A 22846-nucleotide genomic window follows, 5' to 3' on the forward strand; every position below is an offset into this window, starting at 1 on the left:
TCTGTCCGTTACACGCATTTTTCTCGGAGACGGTTATAGCGATTGACACCAAATTTGGTGGAAAGATTGGAACTCTGAACTCTCTCGCATGCAGTGAGTTACATGCTTTTATGTCGAATTTAGGGGGGGGGGGGGGGGGGTGGCGGTCGCATACATGCAAGAGGGTGTGTAAATTTCAAAATTTTATAAAAATATCTTTCTTTTTACTTTATACAGTACAATATTAAATTTATCCTCACTAGAAGCCCATCCGCAATATTACATTCGGATTGGAATTCGCTGTACAAAACAACGACCACTGTTTCCGTTTCCGTACCAATTTCATGGATTTTCTCCTTGTTGGCAACGTTTTCACTATGGGCAACACAAATTCAGACTAACTAGAATTGTTTGTGGACAACTTCATAAATATAGGGTAATGGCTTTTCCCCAGCAGTGTACACAAATGTCCCCAGGAAGTAGTTTCTATTTTCATAGCCGCCATGTTGCGCAACATTGTTGACATTTTTCATTCAGAATGGCAGACCATGGCTTTCGGGTTCTGTTTGTACATGTTGCAGAGCCGCCGATTTGTTCACACGCATGTGTCGCGCAAATTTATACGCGGATGTGTACTGGCTGAGCGTTTGCGGTTCGCGGCCTGGGTTGCTATCCGCAGTCTGTACTACTGCCAAAGAGATGGCACTTAAGCAGCTTGAAATGAATATGGACTTGTTTTTATTAGTTAAAGTTTACTTTGAAATTTCCCTGGACAAATTCCCTTCGATTTTTAAATGGCATCTGGTCAGGAGGGAGCACATTACGGCTCTCTAGCGACTGCAACTTTGACGTTTTGCGTGGTTTCTCTCTTTGGCGCGTCTTGTCATTTGCGTTTTGTCTGTCCCGTCGTGGAGTTTGTTTGATTAGTGCCGCTCACCTGTTTGCATATTCGAAATTGTTTGCGGGATTTGAATCCGACAGTCGTTTCCGCGAATGAAAGTTGTGAAATAATGAAGTCGTGTTTTGTGCCTACAACAGATGTGCACAGATATCCTGTGATGAGATCAAATGGTGATAACAGGAAAGTGTTTTAGGTGTCGGTTTTGTGAAGGTGCAACCCTCCATTGTCGGCTAATGGTGTGTCGAGTGAGTAACACCTGTGTTATGAAATAAAATGGCTGAAGACCATGTCTTCGGTATAACGACAGGAATCGCTCCGAAAAACTGGTCGGAATTACATCCGGGGCATGCAGATCAGAGTGAACAGAGTCCGTTCGCGGAAGTGGAAGAAGCCGGAGCTCCCGGTCTTGGAACCAGCAATCCGGGTTGCTTCCGAAAAAAATGCTCGCCAGAAAACGTGACCGAGATAATTGCTCTTGAAGAAGACTCATCTGTTGTTGCGCAAGGAAAGCGTGGAGGTGGCAACGATATCATCTTACCGACAGGATGTTGCAGCTGCCACGTACAGTGCGGCGGAACCGAAATCTGTCCGCGTGCCATTTCAAGGGGCTCATGCATACATCGGCTTAGACGGAGCCTGAATGGCAAGTAAGTGGCTTCCTCGTAAATCAATTAAAATCGGATTCTCTGCCCATAAACAAACTTGCAACTGCACAGTCGCGTTTTCTTCTGTTGTCTTTATGGAACTTATGGTTACGCCCGAATGTTCCGAGATCAAATCCTTAATACCGGGTGGGGGCTGTGATTTTCAGGAATATGCCAGCAGTGCCGGAGTATGTTAAGCATCTTCACGGCGCGTACGTCCCTTTTTTGTACATTCAGAGGCCGCCAAAACGTATTTTGTTTGTGAGTGGTGTCGACAGACGATGTCCAGAATTGCTTGATGATAGGCTGGAGAATTTATAAAAAGAAGTCATTGCAGCAGCGGTAGTGGGAATGGCGGCGGAAGTCGGTCCCAATGTCACGGTAAAGTACTGAAAGACTGTTTACATCGCTGAAGCGCAAAGCAGTTCCCACCATTAAAAAGACCATGCTCTGAATCTGAGTCCCAAAGGACTGTCAAGTTCGATTTTAACAAGACAAATGAATGTTATTCTATCATAAAACAGCGATTTTAGACAAATTTATGACGAAAGCAAGGATGTATATGTGCCGTCTTTGCGGGACGTAAATGAGAGTTCTTCCAAAATTAATATAATTTTTGACTTGTTCTGCGTCACAGTTATTTTGTTTTATTGATGAGCGAGGGAAGTTGAATGACTTCCAAGATCCCGTATCTCCATGATTTTTACAGTTCACATGCAGTGAATGCATTAACACAGGTCTACCCTTTAAGGCCAGCCTTTTTTGAGTAGGTCACACTCCCAGGCGAGGAATGTTTGTAAGGTTTTATGTAAATACAAAATCTTATTAACGGTTTACTGTCTGTCCGTCACACGCATTTTTCTCGGAGACGGTTGTAATGATTGACACCAAATTTGGTAGGAAGGCGGGAACTTTGAACGCTCGCACATATAGAGTTATATCCCTTTACATAGAATTTGAGGGGGTCCCCATACATGCGAAAAGGGGGTGTACAATTTTTTTCACCAAACAGTCATGTCGGGTATCAAATGAAAAGTTTCGATTAGTACTTTTCGAAGCCGGTCTTAGTTTTGACATTTGTTGGAAAGGTGGGGAGTGCGGGGGGATGAAATTGAAAGTTTCTTTAACGGACACATTCTCAGAAACTGGTCAACCAGAAAATCTGAAAAAGGTCAAGAGGCTGCCACTGTATGGTGCCTAGGCTCCAAAACACCCTCCATACCGATACATGTTCAAATAAAGTTAATAATAGTACATTACTATAATTTTTAGCAATTTGCAGGAAAACCCGCCCTAGGTTCATCCTAGAATTACGAAATTTTGCAGAAATACACGCTTCTGTGCAAATTCAAGACTTTGAATTTCAACATCACCTGAAAGTGGATATTTTGACATAATCTTTGCATATATTACGTGCTACATACTAATAGGAAAAATGCACACTCAAACGTCTTTATAAAAAAAATACACAAAACCTTTCATACCTGAAGCATCTAGCTTCCGGTTTCATGACTTGTTTTATTTCTCTATACTGTTGAGGAGTTTACAGTTGATGTTGATAAGTATTAGTATACATGTGGCCTCCCATATTCATGCAGCCTCAACATGTAAACTCATACAAATATTAGATTGATACATACGGTGTTGTACGTTTTAAATTGTAATATATCGATGTCGAGAGATTCTTAGGCTTATTTGAAGACTAGGCATCTTGCATAGGCGGCTTTCTGTGACCCTATAGCTTATTGTGTTTGTCACGAATATTCGCTAAGGCTACTTAATTAAGTGTTAAAACTACCATGCAAGGGTTTGTTATTCGCCAGCGCAGGGTATCTATAGATTACCATTATATTGCGCTTGATAGAAGGAGGGTTTTCTAACGCCCTAGGGAACACTTACGTCAAATTTCATCTATAAAATAACGGGAAAGAAATAAGTACCAAATATTTGAGTGTTTCATAATAATATTAACCCAGAAACAGCAAATGTTTCGATGATAAATTGACATTAGCAGCTAACAGTAGGTTGCTGTTAATAATCTACCAGCTTTCCAGAGCGGTAAACAGTTTGAAAATACTGTTTCTCGCGCTGTCGATGAGGTTTTGCATAATTTATTTGGATACTATTTCACGCTATAAGTACTTGCTGCCTTTAGAGGGCACGGACGTTATTACACTATGTATTTTTGGGCTTACTTAAACATTCCCTATTATATTTCTGCTTAGCGAACAAGCCATTACGGTTTTGAATTAAGTGCTCTAACAGACTTCAGGGCCCTGATCCATTATGGATTGTTACGCCAACGATTATTACTATTGCTCCAATATCCGCTTCAGTTATGTCAGGCGTGGTCATTTCGCAAAGGGCTTGTATGAACGCATAAGGTGTGGGAACCATATTGCTTCTAAATTGTAACGGCAGTTTAAGCCCGAAATTTCTGCAGAAGACTCCTTCCTGCCTTCCCGAACTGAGTGGGCGAGATTTTTTTAAAATCATTTTTGGTTTTGGAGCAACAAGGTGCTTTCTGTCCTTTGTCGAAAGTTCTTTTGATATGTGCTGATGCTGATGATTGGAGCATACCGCAAGGTTCTCTAGGCTCCTCTAGGATTTATATGATTGTAGTTTCCAATGATGTTCGCAACACATCTGCGCACCTTTGGGAATAGATTTCCAAGAAATGCTTGCATTGTGGAAGCGCTATAGTGTGGAGCCGCTTAGCGCAGATTCGTCCGAGCTCTACATCACGCTTGGAGACTCACCCGTCTATGGACACTGCCCAATGTGTGAGGCCAGATAAAAGTAGCAGGATCACTCTCGAGACTATTCAACATCAACAACGATCTAAGACAAGGAGATGCCCTATCATGCGCCCTCTTTAACATGGCCCTGGAAAAAGTAATCCACGGTGCAGATGTTAATGCAAGAGGTACCATCCTCTTCAAGTCCACCCAACTACTGCCCTTCGAAGAACAACCCGAGATGTACAGTCTTCATCCAGATCGAGTAGGCGGCGCGAGATCTTGGGCTGCACATTCAACGTCAGCGCAAATACCCAAAGAATGAAAAATATCGAATCGCACTGGTCAAAGAAGAATAATAAAGACAGGATACTATAACTTTGAGACCGTTGAAAATTACTCCTATCCAGGGTCGAAAATCACAACCGATAACAGCTATGGCGATGGAATCCGCGCACGGTTGTTGTCTTCCAACAACTATTTCAGCTTACAAAAACTGTTTCGCTTGAAACGTTTCACCATAGATTTAAAGCTCTTGTTATACAAGACAATGATCTTGCCAGTCCTTATGTATATTGGGTTCATAGCAAGAAACATTGCGAACTCTTGGCCGCGTTCGAGAGAAGAATCCTCTGAAGAATTTTTGGCAACCTACAGGAGGATGGACGTTTCCGCAGCCTCTATAACGATGAAATCTATGAGACCGTCTGGTTGTGGATAAAATCCAGCTCAACAAGTTGCGGTGGGCGGATCATCTAATACGTACGGGTGAGGATGATCCTGCCCGGAATGTCTATAAGGATATCTATGGTAGAAAAAGACCCTGCCTGAGATGGAACGATAGCATAAGTCAGAACGCCAAACAGCTTTTAGGGATATCGAATTGGTGGACCTCGGCCAAAAACCGGGATGTGTGGAGTTCCTTATTAGGGTAGGCCTTGACCGGATACCGGCTGTTGCGCCGTTGATGATGATGATAGTGTATTTCAGAGTATTGGCGTCAATGTGCTGATATTTCCTGATGTTTTTAGGTGAAGAAAAATTTGACGAAATTTACTTAATAATAATATGCTACCGTTAATTTTATTTGACCAGATATCGCTATGGAATATATTTTGAGGCCTAGATTTTGTATGGGTACATCATTGTGATTGTTTTAGGTTTTGGGTGAATAAATGTGATTGGAATTTTTCACAGAATATAGTCATGTGGATTATCAAATGAAAGGGTTCAATTAGTACTTTTCAAAACTGGCCCCGCATTTGATATCGGGTGAAACGTTGGAGAGTGAGGGTTCAAAATATGACCCCCAAAAAGTGTCACAAGTCTCGTTCCCAGAACTTATCCAATCGAAAAATCTGAAAAAAAATCACAATTGTGAATCTAAATGAAAAATAGGCTTTAAAATACATCCCGTTCCGATATATGCACAAATAAAGTTAATAATAGTATATTAGCATATTTCAGAATTTTAGCTGGTGATCAGTTCTTACTAAAACTACAAATTTTGCGTAAAGAACAACATAAGGCACAATTTGGACAAGTTTGAAGAAAATCCAACTATTATTAACAAAGTTATAGAGGGTGAAACTTAGCCATTTGTTGTGAATTTCGTGCATGACGTCATAATCCCAACACCACAACAATGTGAGCTCACATGAATGGAGGATCACAAAGAAAAATTTTTTTTTTGGGTCATTTGTATATCAATATTAATTACTCCAGACAGACGTATGTGTGTAAGTAAGTGTATATACGTGCTAATGAAGTTTACGGGTAGTTAATCCAGATAAATATATTAATACATTAAACCCACGGGATTCAATATACGTACATATGTATACTTTTGTACATGAAGTAAACCGGAAATATAAGTAGGATCAATTTATATATGCATGGATATGTACAATATTCGGTAATAGGCAGTTTGTTTGTTTAGGGTGAGAATAATATCTGTCTGTAATATGTACGAATATCTTGTAATTTGGAAAAATATGAAGGACTATGTTGGATTTGTAGCTTTATACGGATGGAAAAATGTGCGTAGAAGTTTCTCACATAAGATGAACACTAAACCTTTATACCCGAAGCGCGAGCTTCCGGTATTCCGACTTGTTTCAGATATTTCGCGGGGGTAGGTTCTGAAAAGAAACCCTGCTTCAAGCTTTGGGGCACACATTTGGATCCTCACTCCATGTCAGATCAAATCATTTTCGAAAAGTAGTAATTGAGCCCTTTCATTTGATACCCCACTTCCATATTCTGTGAGAAAAAAATGTTGCTCTCCCCTTTCGCATATATGGGGAGCCCCCTTAAAGCCAACAAAGAATGATCCCCCCCGTTGCACGTGTGGCGGTTCACAGGCCACATATTCTCACCAAATTTCGTGAAGATAGCTCCAGCCGTTTCGGTATAAATCTCGTGTGACTGACCGATGAACAGACAGACATTAAACCGATTTTAGTAAGGTTTTGTTTCACTCAAAATCTTAAACAGATCCAGAAAACTTTTCGAGAAAGGAATGATAGAATCAGTTATTTGTATTTAAAAAAAAATGTATGAAATAGTCCTCACCCCTGTTCATTATTTGCCATATTTGTTGGGCCCTTCAAAAATTGAATTCCAGTTAACAGCTGACGACAAGACAAAAGCTGCAGAAGATGCTTAAGATATCATGAAACAAATCTACTGTGAAGTAATGTTGACAGAAGAAATAATCAAAAATAAAAATATAAAACCATTGCAATGGTGGAAATCATAGTTAAGCAGAATAGTTGAGCACTTAACGCCTATCTTGTATCAGTTGTTCATAGCCGTGCCTTCCACTCCATCTGTAGAAAGGATTTTTTTCTACGCTTGATCTGGTCTATCTTATCTTCGGAACAGGCTAAGTAATGACATTGGTGTGCCTTTTTAAACATTATAATGAATAGTTCTACTTGGTTGACTTTCTTATTCATTTATAGTTTCCTTCAATAACGCAGTTTACATTAATAAATAAAAATTTTGTATTTGAATAAGTATTTTTATTTTATGTAACTAATTTGATTATGAATGAACTATGAACTTTATGGGAAAAATCAAATTTGATTTGATTGATTTTTTGTTGTAAAAATGTCACTTGATATATAAGGCATTGAATTAAATTAATCAACCCTGTTATAACCAATCAGAGACCTTGCCAACTAGTAAGGCCCACTTAATGATTGCTAACATCCACAAACACCACCTGAAAAGAAAACATATTGATCAATAGAGGCTGGTTTAAGTTTCTCAATTTTAAGAACCGGGGTTTTCGACAGCGTTAAGAATTCCACAAGAATGGTATTGGGAGGCTTCATATTGAATGGCAAATGCAATCATGCTCGGCTTTTAATGGATTTGCAACCCATAAAGAAAGTTCCGATACAATCATCTCAGTTAAAGGCAATTGGGTTTTCAAATTGTATCAAATAGCACTAGGATCAGTTTACAAAACATTTTTATCTGGAATACCTTTAGTTTTGATATTTTTCCAATGAATTATTGCAAACGTTTAATATGACATTAGGTTTTGTTTCTGTATCGTGATGTTTGAAAACAAAATCTGTCCCATAAATTCGTAATAATGGCAGGAATATTTACAGTAGAATTTCACAAACCGAATGAATGGAAGTTAACTTTAATTCATTTGTCCATGCATATATATATACCAGTTGCTATTTATCATTTTATAGATACCTCAGTGCATATTGTCGCTTTCAATCAACCCACGCTCCGAGAACTAGCATGTGTACATATCAGGTTCAATACGAGTAAAAATTAAAAAGGTACCAGCACAACGAGTAATTCTTGTACTATCTATAGATGACGCTAATATTTTTTGCAATCATAATGAAGATTATGCCATATTTAGAACTGATCCTGGAAGGTGGAGTACACTTAAGCTTTCAGACATTGTCAATTGTAGATCATTCACAACTCCATATTGGATATTATAACTCCGAACTTACGAAATTAAATTGTAAGTTTCAATCAGATGGAATAACGGAATTTCCGAAAGACCGAGGAACTCGCAAGAGCTCTTCGCAAAAGGCGCATTGATATCTCCGCTCTGGAAGAAATCCGATAGTCTGGTTCCAAAAGCTGCGACATAGAACGCGAACGCGGTAAGAATGGCTACAAACTTGTCGATTTTGGTAGCCCACACACTCAATACGGTATTAGCATTGCCATCTCAGAGAGTTTCCATGATTCCATTAAAGAAGACGAACGATTTGATGACCGGCTGATGAAGCTCACCATTATATCAACCGATCGGACTATTCACTTCTTCACCGCGTACACACCACAGAAAGGTCGACCTGATGCCGAAAAAGATGAATTCTGGAAACTTCTCGATGCAAAGACCTGCAACGTGCCTGCTGATTTGTTGCCGGCGATCTTAATGGTCATGCGGGTGAAAATGCAGACGATAGCAGGTGCCATGGGAGAAAGGGATTTGGAGGGCGCAATGAGGATGGCGAGCGTATAATCGGTTTTGCGGGCACCCATGACCTTGTACTTATGAATACATAGTCCATCAAACGATTGTCTTATCTTCCTACATTTTATAGTGGGAATAGTAAATCGGAAATCGACTATATTCTCATAAGACGCCGACATTTTACCATCGTCACTGATTGTAAAGCCGTTCCCTATGAAAGCACCGAACATCGGCCGTTGATTGCCGTTTTGCGAATTAAGCCACCAATAAAACAGGTGCCGCACATTTCGTAAGAGGAAAGAAGAAATGATCTCACTTACACGATTAAAAACCATTACAAATGTGGAAGAATCGTGGAACCAAATTAAAGACACGATCCACAAAGCGGCCTCTGCAACCGTCGAGGTCACCAACCCAGCTAAGCGGCTCATCAATCGAGATACTTGGCTTTGGACTGACGGTTTTGAAATGAAGTTCCGTGAAAAGAAACGCCTCTTTCAGAAGTTTCTCTGCGATAAAACGTCAACCGGGAAACAAAGGAAGCGATCGTTGTCACACGAGCGACCTATTATAAAAATCTGTACGATAAACTGGACACTAGGGATGGCGAGAGAGAGATCTGTATTGATCTGCCAAAAGCCGACACGAACGCACACAAGACATCGAACACTTCTATTGCGTTGATGACAAGAACGGTACTTATTTACCGACCGTCGAGCCGCAACGCGAGAATCTTTCGAACAGATTTCAACCGAAGAATTTGTTCATCCTCTACTTCCACAGTTATTGCCGAAATTTGGAGCAGTTCTACCTGTCAGCGCAACTGAAGTCGACGAAGCAACAAAACGAATGAAATCGAGGAAAGCAAAAGAACCTGACGACATCGCATCTAAGCTCTGAAAAGCAAAGAGCTGGGACACAACACTGTGGCTCAGTGAATTTTTTAATTGGGTTATTCAGGAAGGTAGAACACCGTCTGACTGGCAAGAAAGTATCACAGTTCCAATATGGAAAAAGACAGGTAGTCCAGCAGAATGTTCAAGTTACCATCCAAGCCGGTCACTTTCCCATACCATGAAGATTTTTGAAGGCCTTCTTAACAGTCGTATTCGCGAAATCGTTGAAATAATGGTGAAGCAAGCCGGATTTGGAATATACGCTGCGCGGTTACTTATGGAAAAACACTGTGTGAAACATCGCCCTCTTTACATTGCATTTCTAGATCTAGAAAAAGCGTTGGATAGTGTGCCAGACGAATTCATCTGGCATGCTCTACGGCAACACTTAGTGCCAGAAAAACTCGGGCGTTGAGTTCAATTGCTCTAGCATGATCCGAAAAGTAAAACTCGAAGTGTGGTAGGTGTATCAGAATCGCTGTGTGTCTTTGTTGGTGCTCATCAAGGTAACGCCCTCTCACCACTCCTCTTTGTTCTTGTTATAATCACTGTTACACGGGATATCGAACGTCCAACGCCCTATACACTGCCTTATGCAGATGATGTTTTCCTAGCGTCTAATAGCAAAACTGATCTCGAGTAACTTGTCCAAAAATGGAATGATTGCCTCATGCAACACGGTCTCAGAATGAATTTAAATAAAACTGAATTTTTGACAACCGATCCCTATGAAACAGGACATCGCAATCACTGTCAGCGGCAGTGACTTGCCCAGAAGTGAACGGTTTAAATATCTCGGGTCAATGGTATCAGCCAATGGAGAACTGTGTTATAAAATTGTTTCACGCATTAACGCAACCTGGATGAAGTGGCATTTCATAACTGGTGTTTTTTATGATCGACGTATCAATAAACGTCTCAAATTTACTGCTATGTCGCCCTCTATGTTTTGCGGTAATGGAGACGAAGATATTGCGATGGACTTGTGGCGTGACACGTTTTGATCACATCCGAAATGAGGATATCAACGATCGATATGGGGTTGCATCAATCGTGGCAAAGTTGCGGCAGAGGCGCCTTCGATGGTATGGTCACGTAATCCGCGTTAACGAGAATTCACTCGCCAAGATTGGTCTGAACATCGAAGTCGATTGTAAGCGACCAAAAGGCCGGCCGAAACAACAGTTGCTTAATACGCTGGATGGGGATTTAAACGCCTCGCAATTGCATCCAGTTCAGGCATTTGATAGAACCAAATGGCGAAACTGATCACGACCAGCCGACCCCACTTGTGAACGGGGCAAAGGCTGAAGAAAAAGAAGAAGGATAGACGAACAAAAATAAAGATTATAACTAGACAAGTACGCTCCTAAAAATGGGGAAGAGCTAAATTAGGTAGAATTTCTTTATATTAAATTTTAACAATTGGGGGAAAAACTATGGATTCTGAGCGCTCAAGCCTTAGTGGCCCATTGTACTCGACACCTCCATCTAAAGGAATATCCCGGATTCTTTAAAATATCGCAGGATTACCTTTAGTAGACGTGATGCTACCCATCGCAACTGAAGAACATCGGCACCGAGGATCTGATGCGTGATGCGTCTATAGGCGGGGCATTCACATAGGAAATGCTCCGTGAATTCGCTTCCTCATTACAGGAGGGACACGTATCATCTTGAATAACTCCTATTCTGAATATATGTCCAGATAGTGAATTATTGCCTATCAGAATGCCTACAATACTCTTGTAACTCCTCCTGCTTTTACGACAGGATGAATTTTGCGGCACGCATGTTCGGTTTTGACACGAAAAATTCGGTGTATCTAGCAGCGTTTAGGCTCTGCAACCTGTCATTATGGGAAGCTTGTTCTCAGTTTTTGAAGACAGCCAATACTATTGGTACTCCAATTGCTGGTTCCTCTATGCGACATTGACTAGGTACCCACAGAAATTACACCGTATTGAATCTAGAGATAGAGTTCAAACGGTTTCTGCATTCCTGAACGATTTTCGAGGTGATCAAGGACTACTCAACGCCTTCAATGCAACCTGGTTATAATTGCAGATTGCGATGCCCCTACCTTCCAACCGAATAATTTCATAAACTTATGAAAATTACATACATTTAAACCCCGTTTCATTTTTATATCAGGCAAAAATTTCGTGGAATCTAGTCTTATTTTGTCCAGTTTTGTTGACAGATTTATGCAATTTGACATTGAAATGTATAATTTAGAAATATACTATGTCTCTTTGTCAGAGTTGATTGAAACCATAAGGATGCCCCGCATAGATGAATGACTGGTACCTACGGTAATCCCAAAAATTTTCACGCACTCTGTTCTAGCCGCTTTTACTTCAAATTCTTAGTTGCAGATCGATTGCATGAATTATCTTCGTAGCATAATCGCAATTTGATGACATCGAAGGTCTATATTAAACTAGTTTCTATCAAAGTTGCTCAGAAAACTTTTAGAACATTTACAGTAGTTTAAAAAGGCTACTTTCAGAAGTCAAATAAAACATGTAACCTATTCTCCGAAGATTATTGTTGACTTTCTTGCCTTTCGACATAAATCTCGTCTTGGGGGATATGAATTTTCGTCAATAAATTCCAAAATTTTAGGTCTGGCACCTTGCACCTTGCAGACTGAAATTTCTAATTTGACTATGCATCTATTTCATTGTTCATTATTTTCAAACGTATAAAAAAGTATTGTTAATACCGTTTTTGAATAACCCTGCTTAAAAAAATATATTTCGTTGCATCACCCGAACCTTGCTGGAATATTTAACTGCCGGTTGTGCCCTCTTGATAGCGAAACAGCGGTGGATCATCATCCTTGGGCACCATTTACTCAGAAAACGTCCTTCCAATTTCAAAATCGCCTTTATATAATCTTTCTTCATGCTCATAACTTGCAGTTTCTAAATTCCCAAGGCAAAATGAGTTGTAAGTTGCATATTATAACCTTAAGCTTTATATGTCAACAGAAGCATCTAAATCAATTCTCTATATCCTACTTTTTATTGCCCAGAATTTTCAAATTTTTGATTTTTTAAAAATTCACTGACTGAGGTACTAAGAAAATAATCTCTTCAATTTTAGCATCACTTGTTCTGGGGAATTTCTATCCCTATCGATTCCCATAATATATAGCGTTTCTAAAATTGTTTATAAGGCCTAATTTAGACTTTACAAGTGTACAACGCTTCACATTTTTCTGTACGAGAGCTAAAGAGTTGCATACAGGCGTAGTGACATTTTGGCTTAACTTGATTTGTTCTCCCTCTAAATTGTTGCCGCCCAAGATCACGCGAAGACAAAATATATGGTGGCAACGTCGTCTCGTCTTCTTTTTCTACCATAGATATTGCCCTTATAGACTTTCCGGGTGGGATCATCCTCATCCATACGGATTAAGTGACCCGCCCACCGTAACCTATTGAGCCGGATTTTATCCACAACCGGACGGTCATGGTATCGCTCATAGATTTCGTCATTGTGTAGGCTACGGAATCGTCCATCCTCATGTAGGGGGCCAAAAATTCTTCGGAGGATTCTTCTCTCGAACGCGGCCAAGAGTTCGCAATTCTTCTTGCTAAGAACCAAGTCTCCGAGGAATACATGAGGACTGGCAAGATTATAGTCTTGTACAGTAAGAGCTTTGACCCAATGGTGAGACGTTTCGAGCGGAACAATTTTTGTTAGCTGAAGTAGGCTCTATTGGCTGGCAACAACCGTGTGCGGATTTCATCATCATAGCTGTCATCGGTTGTAGATAGGAGAAATTATCAACGGTTTCAAAGTTGTATTCTCCTATCTTTATTCTTCCCGTTTGACCAGTGCGGTTTGATGCTGTTGGTTGGTTGGTTTTCTGATGCTGACGTTACCACCATATATTTTGTCTTGCCTTCATTGATGTGCAGCCCAAGATCTCGCGTCGCCTGCTCGATCTGGATGAAGGCAGTTTGTACGTCTCGGGTGGTTCTTCCCATGATGTCGATATCGTCAGCATAGGCCAGTAGTTGGGTGGACTTGAAGAGGATCGTACCTCTTGCATTTACCTCGGCATCACGGATCACTTTCTCGAGGGCCAGGTTAAAGAGGACGCATGATAGCGCATCCCCTTGTCGTAGACCGTTGTTGATGTCGAATGGTCTTGAGAGTGATCCTGCTGCTTTTATCTGGCCTCGCACATTGGTCAGGGTCAGCCTAGTCAGTCTTATTAATTTCGTCGGGATAACGAATTCTCCCATGGCCGTGTACAGTTTTACCCTGGCTATGCTATCATAGGCGGCTTTAAAGTCGATGAACAGATGATGTACCTGTTGTCCATATTCCAACAGTTTTTCCATCGCTTGCCGCAGAGAGAAAATCTGATCTGTTGCTGATTTGCCTGGAGTGAAGCTTCTTTGGTATGGGCCAATGATGTTCTGGGCTTATGTGGCTATCCGGCCTAGCAAGATAGTGGAGAATATCTTATAGATGGTACTCAGCAACGTGATACCTCTATAATTGCTGCACTGTGTTATATCTCCCTTTTTATGTATGAGACAGATAATGCCTCGTTGCCAATCGTCAGGCATTGATTCGCTGTCCCATACCTTGAGCATAAGAGCCGGAGGATTCGCTGTTCGATTAATCGCCCATCATCGTATTTTGCAAATCGTTAGTTACATGTTTACTTTTTAATATTGGTAGCACAGAGTAATTAATTTAGCCACAAAGAATGACCAGACTCCGCCTTATCAATCTTATTATTTGCCTTTTATAATTGCCCGACAACATTTGAGGATGTTGAGTCCTAAGTAGTTGAAATCAACGTTTTGCCTAGTTCACGTCGTTCCTCTAGTTTGTACCATGGTCTCAGTCTAATTCCTATTTATTTTTAGTTAGGCAAAAGGGGTTATACTAAGTGATAGGGTTCCTCAAAACATTGATCGGGTTCATGAAGTTCCATTCTTACTTAAATTTATGTTTTATATAAAGACGGAAAACTGTACCTGTTTTTATATTTTATTTCATTAGTTGTATAATAAAACCTTTTTGAAAAAATACCATGGCCATTTTATTTAGTTTCAAGGTAAAAATCCAAAAATCGCAAACAATTGTTTGAGTCACTCTATATTTAACCAAACGTTAAAAAGTGACATCTCATTCGAAGTGAACATATTTTTTGATTGATTGGTCTGAAAGTTGTGATGTACTTGGCAAATTCTTCCGGGGCTAACTTTATTGCACGCAAATACAATGATTATATATCACAGTCCGTTCCTTCATCTCACATGTCAGTTCTCAAAGGAAATGCTATTCCTAATCAGTGTTCTTAGTTTCCAAAAAGCTACTTTTACAACCAAATTATCAAGCTGTTATGAATAAGCAAGAATGGCTCATAATAGCAATACTAATTATATCAATCGTCGAAAGAGTATCACTTTACACTTCAAGTACACAGCCCATCCAAATATTTGTTTTATTTCTATGGCAAAAATATTGAGATTTTCTTGTAAACTTGACTCCTATGTTTTTTTTTACAGATTTCCTTCGATGTCAGCAAGTTGTGAGGCTCTCTTTTTTAACTCTTCACCAAAGTTGGTAAGCGAATTTAACTAACGATCTTCCATTAAAATGTGTATGAAGTGTACTATATGTCAATACAAATACGCTCATGGGTTTATAATTTATTGCTTGATCAATATTCTTTTACGTCTATGCTCTCATTCTCCTCAAAAACATTAATTGTGGTTATTGGAGCATCAGTAAACTTACTCATTTCACTCGTTTATAAGCTAAATATTAAACTCCCGGGTCGAAGAAGTTTCATATATTTGTAGGCAAAACCGTCATTTCTATTCACCACAATAATAATTTAATCTATCTTTATCAATTACTAGCTCTGTTTCGATTTCCTATAGAGGCGATTAACTTCCTTTTTTTTCGAAAAATTACCCTAGAACGACTGTGGGGATTGCATTCAACAGATGTCAGTGTGACGAATTTCAATACTATTTCTTCAATATAGATAAACAAGTTGCGAAACTTGTGTTGTGAGGACCATAACGCAGTTCTCCATTGGCTGATAGCATTGACGCGAGATATTTAACTCTCAGTTCTGGCAATGGCAGTAACCTGCCCAGAACTGAGCGATTTAAATGTATCGGGTCAGTGCTATCAACTAATGGAGAAAGACAATGAACGGCGTCTTGCGGTAATGGAGACGAAGATGTTGCATTGGACTGGTGGCGTGACATGTTTTGATCACGTCCAAAATGAGGATATCGGTCATCGATATGGGGTTGCACCGATCGTGGAAAAACTGCGAGAGAGGTGTTTTCGATGATGTGGTCAGGTAATTCACGCTAACGAGAATTCACTTACCAATATTGGTCTGAACATCGAAGTCAACGGTAAGCAACCGAAACAACGGTGGCTTGATATGCTGCATGGGGATTTAAAGGCCTCGCGATTACATCCTGATCAGGCATTTAATAAAATAATATTGCGAAACCGATCACGAGGAGCCAACTCCGCTTGAGAACGGGGTAAAAGCTGAAGAAAAAGAAGAAGATGTGAGGAGCGACGAGTACACGACAGCTCCGTGTCACATAGCTAAAAATTCCATTGCCCTCTATTTTTTAGAAAGCGATCTAAATAAATCATTTAATGAAAAGCCCTGTTTTAATAATAGTCAACCTCATACGCTTCACACTCAGAGTAACCTACATCAGAAATAAAAATGGGCTGGGGAGAATTAGATTCTTCTTGAATGGTATTTAAATATTTCCCTTGACTGTCAAATATTCTTGTTAATTATGACGTCAGCATCTTATTTGTATGGCTTAGGATGCTGTTAACTCGCACGAAATTAATAAGTTTGAATTGCTATAACTTTGAACTTTGAATTTTCATGAAACTTGTTGAAGGTATGAAAATGCAAGGAAAGGTTGATCTTGACAAGTCATCCTGCATACTTTGTTGTGAGGGTAAACAGTGTCGTTTACCAGTTACAAATGAAATTTTTAGAAATAAAGAATTACCATACTTCGTTTAATTCACACAGATATTTGTGGGCTTATGGAGCATGAATCACTTGCAGCTGCCAGATATTTCGTACTATTTATTGACGTTTATAGTCGTATGGCGTTTGTGTATTTTTTTATGCTTAATAAAAATGAGACACTTAAATGTTCTGCAGAATTCAAAGCCAAGATTGAGAAACAAACAAATAAGAAGATAAGGATATTGTGCGATCTGGACGGGATGTAAACCTGATATAAGTCACTTACGAGTATTTGGTAACAATGTTATGGTCCACATAGCTAAAGAGAAGCTTCAGAAATGGGGCAGAAAGTCTGAAAAGCAGATACTTGTTGACAACGGGGATAACATCAAAGGTTATCGAATATATAACCCTAGAATAAAGCGCGTGACTACAAGCAGTGACGTCATTGTCATGGAAGTTGAGAAAAACTCAGAAATTAGTGTATCCATTATTGAAGATGGAGAAAACTTACATTGTGAGAGAGATACAACTTGCGAAGATACATTAGTTGAAGAAACATCAGATGGGTCTGAATATTCCAATATCCTTAATGAATATGAAGATGCCTATAACATACTTGTAAGTAAGTTAGCAAGTTTGTATGTCAATGATTTTTTTATATTCACCAATGATAATATTACGTGTCCAGACAGCTGAGTGGTTAGAGCACAAATCAGGGTAATAATCTCGGGCGAGCGCAATGCTGACTACATTGCCTCCTATAGGGTACTGTAATCCTATATTGTATCATTACGGTCTTGAATAAAGCGCTTCAAAACTCAAAATAAAGGATCTAGGACAGTTTAAAAATTGCTTCTGAATTACGGCTAATACTAATAAAGTTAATAGCACAGTCACACTAAGCCAAGAAAATTATGTTAATCAGTAATCATACTGTAATGCGGCTGATACACCTTTAGAGACTAAACTGAATATGAACCCAAGAAATCAAAATTCTGAAAGTCAATCAAGTTATCAATAACTTATTGCGGGCCTTATGTATTTAGTAATTCTGGCTAGACCCTATCTACCTTTGTCAGTAAATCAAAATCATATACCATAACTTTATATAACGATAATTAGGGTGCACTTAACGGCCTGGAGCCTCGAGTGTTCCGTAGATCGCTTTACCAAATAAAAATCAAACTTCCTTAATTGTGTCGCGGAAATTCTTAAAAATGGCATGCGCACGATAGTAGCAATTAGCTTCTCCGAAATACTTGTCCTGCGTAGAGCACTCCAGGTACCGTATACTTTGACGCTGTCAAAAATCTCTTCGAAACTATTGAAAGCAGGCGGAGTGAGAGTCTGAACTGCGAACATTGCGATTATCCGAAGACTGTTAATGTGATCGGTACAGGAAAATGCAGAGCGGAAGCCGAGCTTCATTTCGATAAAGCTTCCGAGCTTCTTAAGACGAGTACTCCACTTCCACTTTGTCACGATGAGGTAGCCCCAGACGAAAAAACCCGCATAGATAAACATGCAGATAATATTTATTACAATAATAATTTGATTCGTTTTTCGGAATACCAACACACGAAAATGTTCAGTTCTTCTTTTATGCGTTGTATTCATCAGTGTCTTTAAAATTTTTCTGCATTGACAGCACACACTAGAATGAGAAATGGCCATTCCTTTTTAAAATCAACTCTCCCCACGTCATTGTTTTTTGTTCTTCTTTAGCCTTTCTCCCGTTCGGTAAAAGGGTCGACTCATCTAAATCGAATTCGCGCTTTTCGCGGTTATGGGCTTGGTCCAGGTGCAGTCGCTTGGTTCAAATCAGCGTTGTTTTGGTCAGTCTTTCTATCGTTTCCCATCGATTTGGGAATTCACGCAAATTTTAACTAGTGAATTCCCGTAAACACGAATTACATAACTATAATATCGAATGTTACGAAATTGTTCCAACCTAAGATATTCGTCTCGCTTACCACGAGTTGTTTTATTTAGATTCAGTGTATGTGGTGATCATTAAGACTTTTGGACAAGTCACTAAAAATTAGGATTGTTATTCCGCTTGACTGGAATCGGAAGTAGTTTGGAGATTCCGATGGACTGGCCTTTCTTATTCCATGTTGGAACGGTTATATCGTCGTGCCTATTAGATGGTATTCTAGCTTCCTCGATAGCTCACTGAGCCAAACTGGGTCCCAGCACTTCGAGTTCAGTTTAAATGCTGCCAGATCCTATTACTTCGCTTGGCCTTTTTCATTTGATTAGTCCTTCAATTTCTGCGGCATTAGAAAATATCTTCCTGAAAAACCAAATTTATAGAAAAAACCGGCTACAATCGCCTAACCTTTCCTTTCCCTTAGGAAGAAACTTAGCATACAATTATATGTATAATTTGGTGGGCAAATTTTTTCCAATGTCTGGCTAGAAACCAACTGGAAATCTTAGCATTTATCAGTAAAATGTAATGTAATGTAACATGCTGTTTCGAATCAAGAACTATCCGTAAACTTGGCTGTAAAGAACTACCAACAAATAATAAAGAATTCTATAATGTCCAGCGTATATCGCTGGAAGTATCGCTAAAGTTGAAGAAAGCAAGCATTCTGGGGGCCATCGATACCGTTGTCGAAAAACATACGGACATTCCAGAAACCAATCATAATCTGTTTTTGATAGCCCAAGGTAGAATTCGCGAAGTCAATCCTTAAACGGGGTGCAATTGACCTTTCAGTAAAAGAAAGATTCGAAACTAACCCACAAATTTTTATCTTTTTTTAAGTCGGCTTTTATAACATGCAGGTAATACTTAAATGTGCCGGCCTGTGGCGCCTCTTCTCAATTTCGTTCCAGAAGCCGACGAAAATATTCATCTTCCTAAAATTAATTTTAATTTACTCGTAATTTTCGTAATACTTTTCACCAAAACCAGTCCTGAAACGTATTTCAATGGGTGGGTCATGCATCCTACATGCATTTAGTTAAGGAATTTGTTTAAAAAAATATTTTCCACGTTAGCTCCGAAAATTCCATTAGACATATGAAAAGCAAAATGCTGTAGTTCCCTGAAACCGCTGAAAAACCTATACCACCTAATCTCAGCAGGAAAGCTCGTCAATCGTTCTAGGATAGGGGGATTCCCCATTGCATAACGATGCCAGGAATGGAATTGTCGGCTGTTCTTATCCACCACCACTTCGTCTTTTAAATAAGATTTTCATAAGTAACTAGCCACGACTCCGATAAAACTGGTTGTTCAAGATTTTGTTGAGGTAAAAGGCTCCGACAACATAGCACAGTCATATATGGAAAGAAGACCTGGGCGCTGTCGAGTAACGCTATCAATGATCCATCGCTTGATGCTGTTTGTTCAAATCGTATACAATGATCAGCACTAAATTTTACAAATTTTAGTAGTTGCTTTCCAATTCAATTCAATAACTGTATAATCGAATATATGTACTTCACTATCACTTATAAGAAATTGATATCTCCACTCTTAAACCGTGTCTACATCAATAAAAATATATGCCGAATACTTCCACTCCGTTCGGACAAATATTTACGCCTTGCGGAGCTGTCTCCGTTCAGACCCTACGCAACCGAAGTACCGAATGTAGTTAGAGCCTTTATGCATCACAAGTCTTTCGATACTCATCACAACAAAAGGCAAGGTTCCCGAGCGTATTGTATATGGCATAGATTCTTCTACTTATCCACCAGAAACTTACCGTGTCTTTTTCAATATAACTTTTATTTGTATGCACTAGAATTTATGTTTGTCCTCATATTTAAGTTTAGTGCTACAGTATCAAATTCTATTTGCATCTTGCTAATCAAGTTTCATTATCTTCATAGCTTGAATTACATACATATGATTCAATGAGAAGAATTTTATCTTATCGTAAATACTCATGAATGTACTTATTTATCTGAAAACACATTTTCCGATTGCCAAAACTATGGAATCGCTTAGAAATAACAAGCAATAATATAGTAGATTCGGCTGTATGCATGAGTATGTTATCTAATAGTAAGTAGACTATGCATACATATATGAGACGATTTGAAATATCGGAAGCTATCTAATTTCGTTATTCAAATGTGAAATAAACATTCTACAATTTCAGGGAAACCAACTAAAAGCTGTTTCAAGTCCTTCACTATCTGAAACTCCTATAGAAATCCAAACGGAACCAAAGAGCCAGGAAAACAGTGGTGCGCCCTCTTTTCAAAACGATGACAACGTTTGCAAAAATCCATTGATACAACTCCAATTATTTGGAAAAAAAGCAACTTCAAACCCTCAGCCAGATAATCGGCAAATGAAAAACGAGGAACAAACTCGATACCGATTTGGACATTTAATATGGCGCTCAAGTAAAGAACGGCGGAAAACAAAATATAATCGTAAGGACAAATGCAATTCCGGAGATTCTGGTATTCAAATTGAATTAGAAAATGACGAGTCATTTGACACACACGGAGTAGAAAATTTAGTAAGTATAAACCAAGGTTACTATTCATAATGGTTCGTTTGCATAAGTAAGTAAATTGATTCCAAATCTAAAATATAATTGCATTTATTGTTGTAGTTCACTGAATCTGCTACCTACATTACAATCAAATAGAATTGCAACGTTTTCCGTAGGACCCTAACGAAAAATGTTCCTAAGATATTGCTTGATTGTGTGTGGTAAAAAACTACACTTTCAATGCTAGCTTGAATATGATGTAATCACTGAAACAAATTAAACTTTGAAATGGAAAGTTTCTTGTTTGATGGACTATTCTAGTGCCTTGACTACAGAAAAGAACTAAGTATTTTCAATAAGTTTTTTGTATGTATGTCTCGATATCGTTGACAAGCTAATTATCTATCCGTCTGTCACATTCAGTTTGTTCCGTGCTGCAAATGGCACGAGTTGCCGAAAGACACCCCATTTTTGCAAATAGTCTAACGTCCCATATCAGTTGAAGAATTTGAGGAATTAAGACACAAAATGTACGTACCATAAAATGTGAGAGATAAAACTAGAAAAACTTACGATGATGTCCCTCTATTACCATCTTTTTCAGCCCTTGTCTTGTTCGGCAGTTATTCTAGGTCGAGTTCGCTACTTTTGTTGGTTATCACAGGCTTGATCCGGGTGAAATCGAGAAGCTCTTAAATTCCCATCTATCGAATCAAACTATCGGTGTTTCGATTGGTCTTTCGCTCAATTCCTACCTACTTCAATGTTCATATCAATCTTAGCCAGTGAGCTTATATTATGATGATGAGTATAATAATAATAATCGTTGGCTGAATGTTAGAGCACTTCATTCAAGATCGTAACGATACACTACAGTACACTATAGGAGGCAATGTGGTTAGCATTGCACTCGGTTCTTATTTTTGATAGCCGATCAACACTCAGAATCATAAATGGTGAGAGGTCGAACGACGCTGGTGTGAACCTTGAATTTGAAACGGTTGCTAATACGTGGACCGCAAAGAACGTCAATTTTAAAGCGCCATTTCTTCCAAGCTGCGCTTATGCGTAAAGCAATAGCGTACTGGCTTATAGCATCAATTCGAGTTACCTAAATCACTCAATTTTCGTAATTTCTAATTGTCACAATCAGGTTTTACCTAACAGTAGTACTAAATACCAAACAGTTAGGCTCGGAGGACTTTACCTACTTAAGGTAGTAGTACAATGTGATGGCTTGAAAAAGTAGTCAGTTGTCTAAGGTCTAGGCATTATGAAAAAATACATCGCTCAGAGGATTGAAAGATCATCATTATCATCAACGGCGCAACAACCGGTATCCGGTCTAGGCCTGCCTTAATAAGGAACTCCAGACATCCCGGTTTTGCGCCGAGATCCACCAATTCGATATCCCTAAAAGCTGTCTGGCGTCCTGACCTACGCCATCGCTCCATCTTAGGCAGGGTCTGCCTCGTCTTCTTTTTCTACCATAGATATTGCCCTTGAAGACTTTCCGGGTGGCATCATCCTCATCCATACGGATTAAGTGACCCGCCCACCGTAACCTATTGGGCCGGATTTTATCCACAACCGGACGGTCATGGTATCGCTCATAGATTTCGTCATTATGTAGGCTACGGAATCGTCCATCCTCATGTAGGGGGCCAAAAATTCTTCGGAGGATTCTTCTCTCGGACGCGGCCAAGGGTTCGCAATTTTTCTTGCTAACAACCCAAGTTTCCGAG

The 22846-nt window shown here is 39.3% G+C and overlaps 1 protein-coding gene across 3 annotated transcripts in view; it reads left to right on the plus strand.

Annotated features, from left to right (window-relative positions):
- The window catches only part of LOC119647432, a 281759-nt gene that overhangs the window by 222208 nt on the left and 36705 nt on the right, over positions 1–22846 (plus strand). For 2 of the 3 annotated variants that reach the window (XM_038048340.1, XM_038048341.1), the window contains exons 10-11: positions 15167–15224; positions 20757–21125. In XM_038048340.1, the coding sequence (XP_037904268.1) occupies positions 15167–15224; positions 20757–21125 (427 nt within the window). The remainder of the gene's footprint in view (positions 1–15166; positions 15225–20756; positions 21126–22846) is intronic. The other variant, XM_038048343.1, reaches the window with a different exon arrangement.

The sequence above is a fragment of the Hermetia illucens genome, chromosome 2 (assembly GCF_905115235.1).
Source record: "Hermetia illucens chromosome 2, iHerIll2.2.curated.20191125, whole genome shotgun sequence".
In the NCBI taxonomy this organism is placed as follows: domain Eukaryota; kingdom Metazoa; phylum Arthropoda; class Insecta; order Diptera; family Stratiomyidae; genus Hermetia; species Hermetia illucens.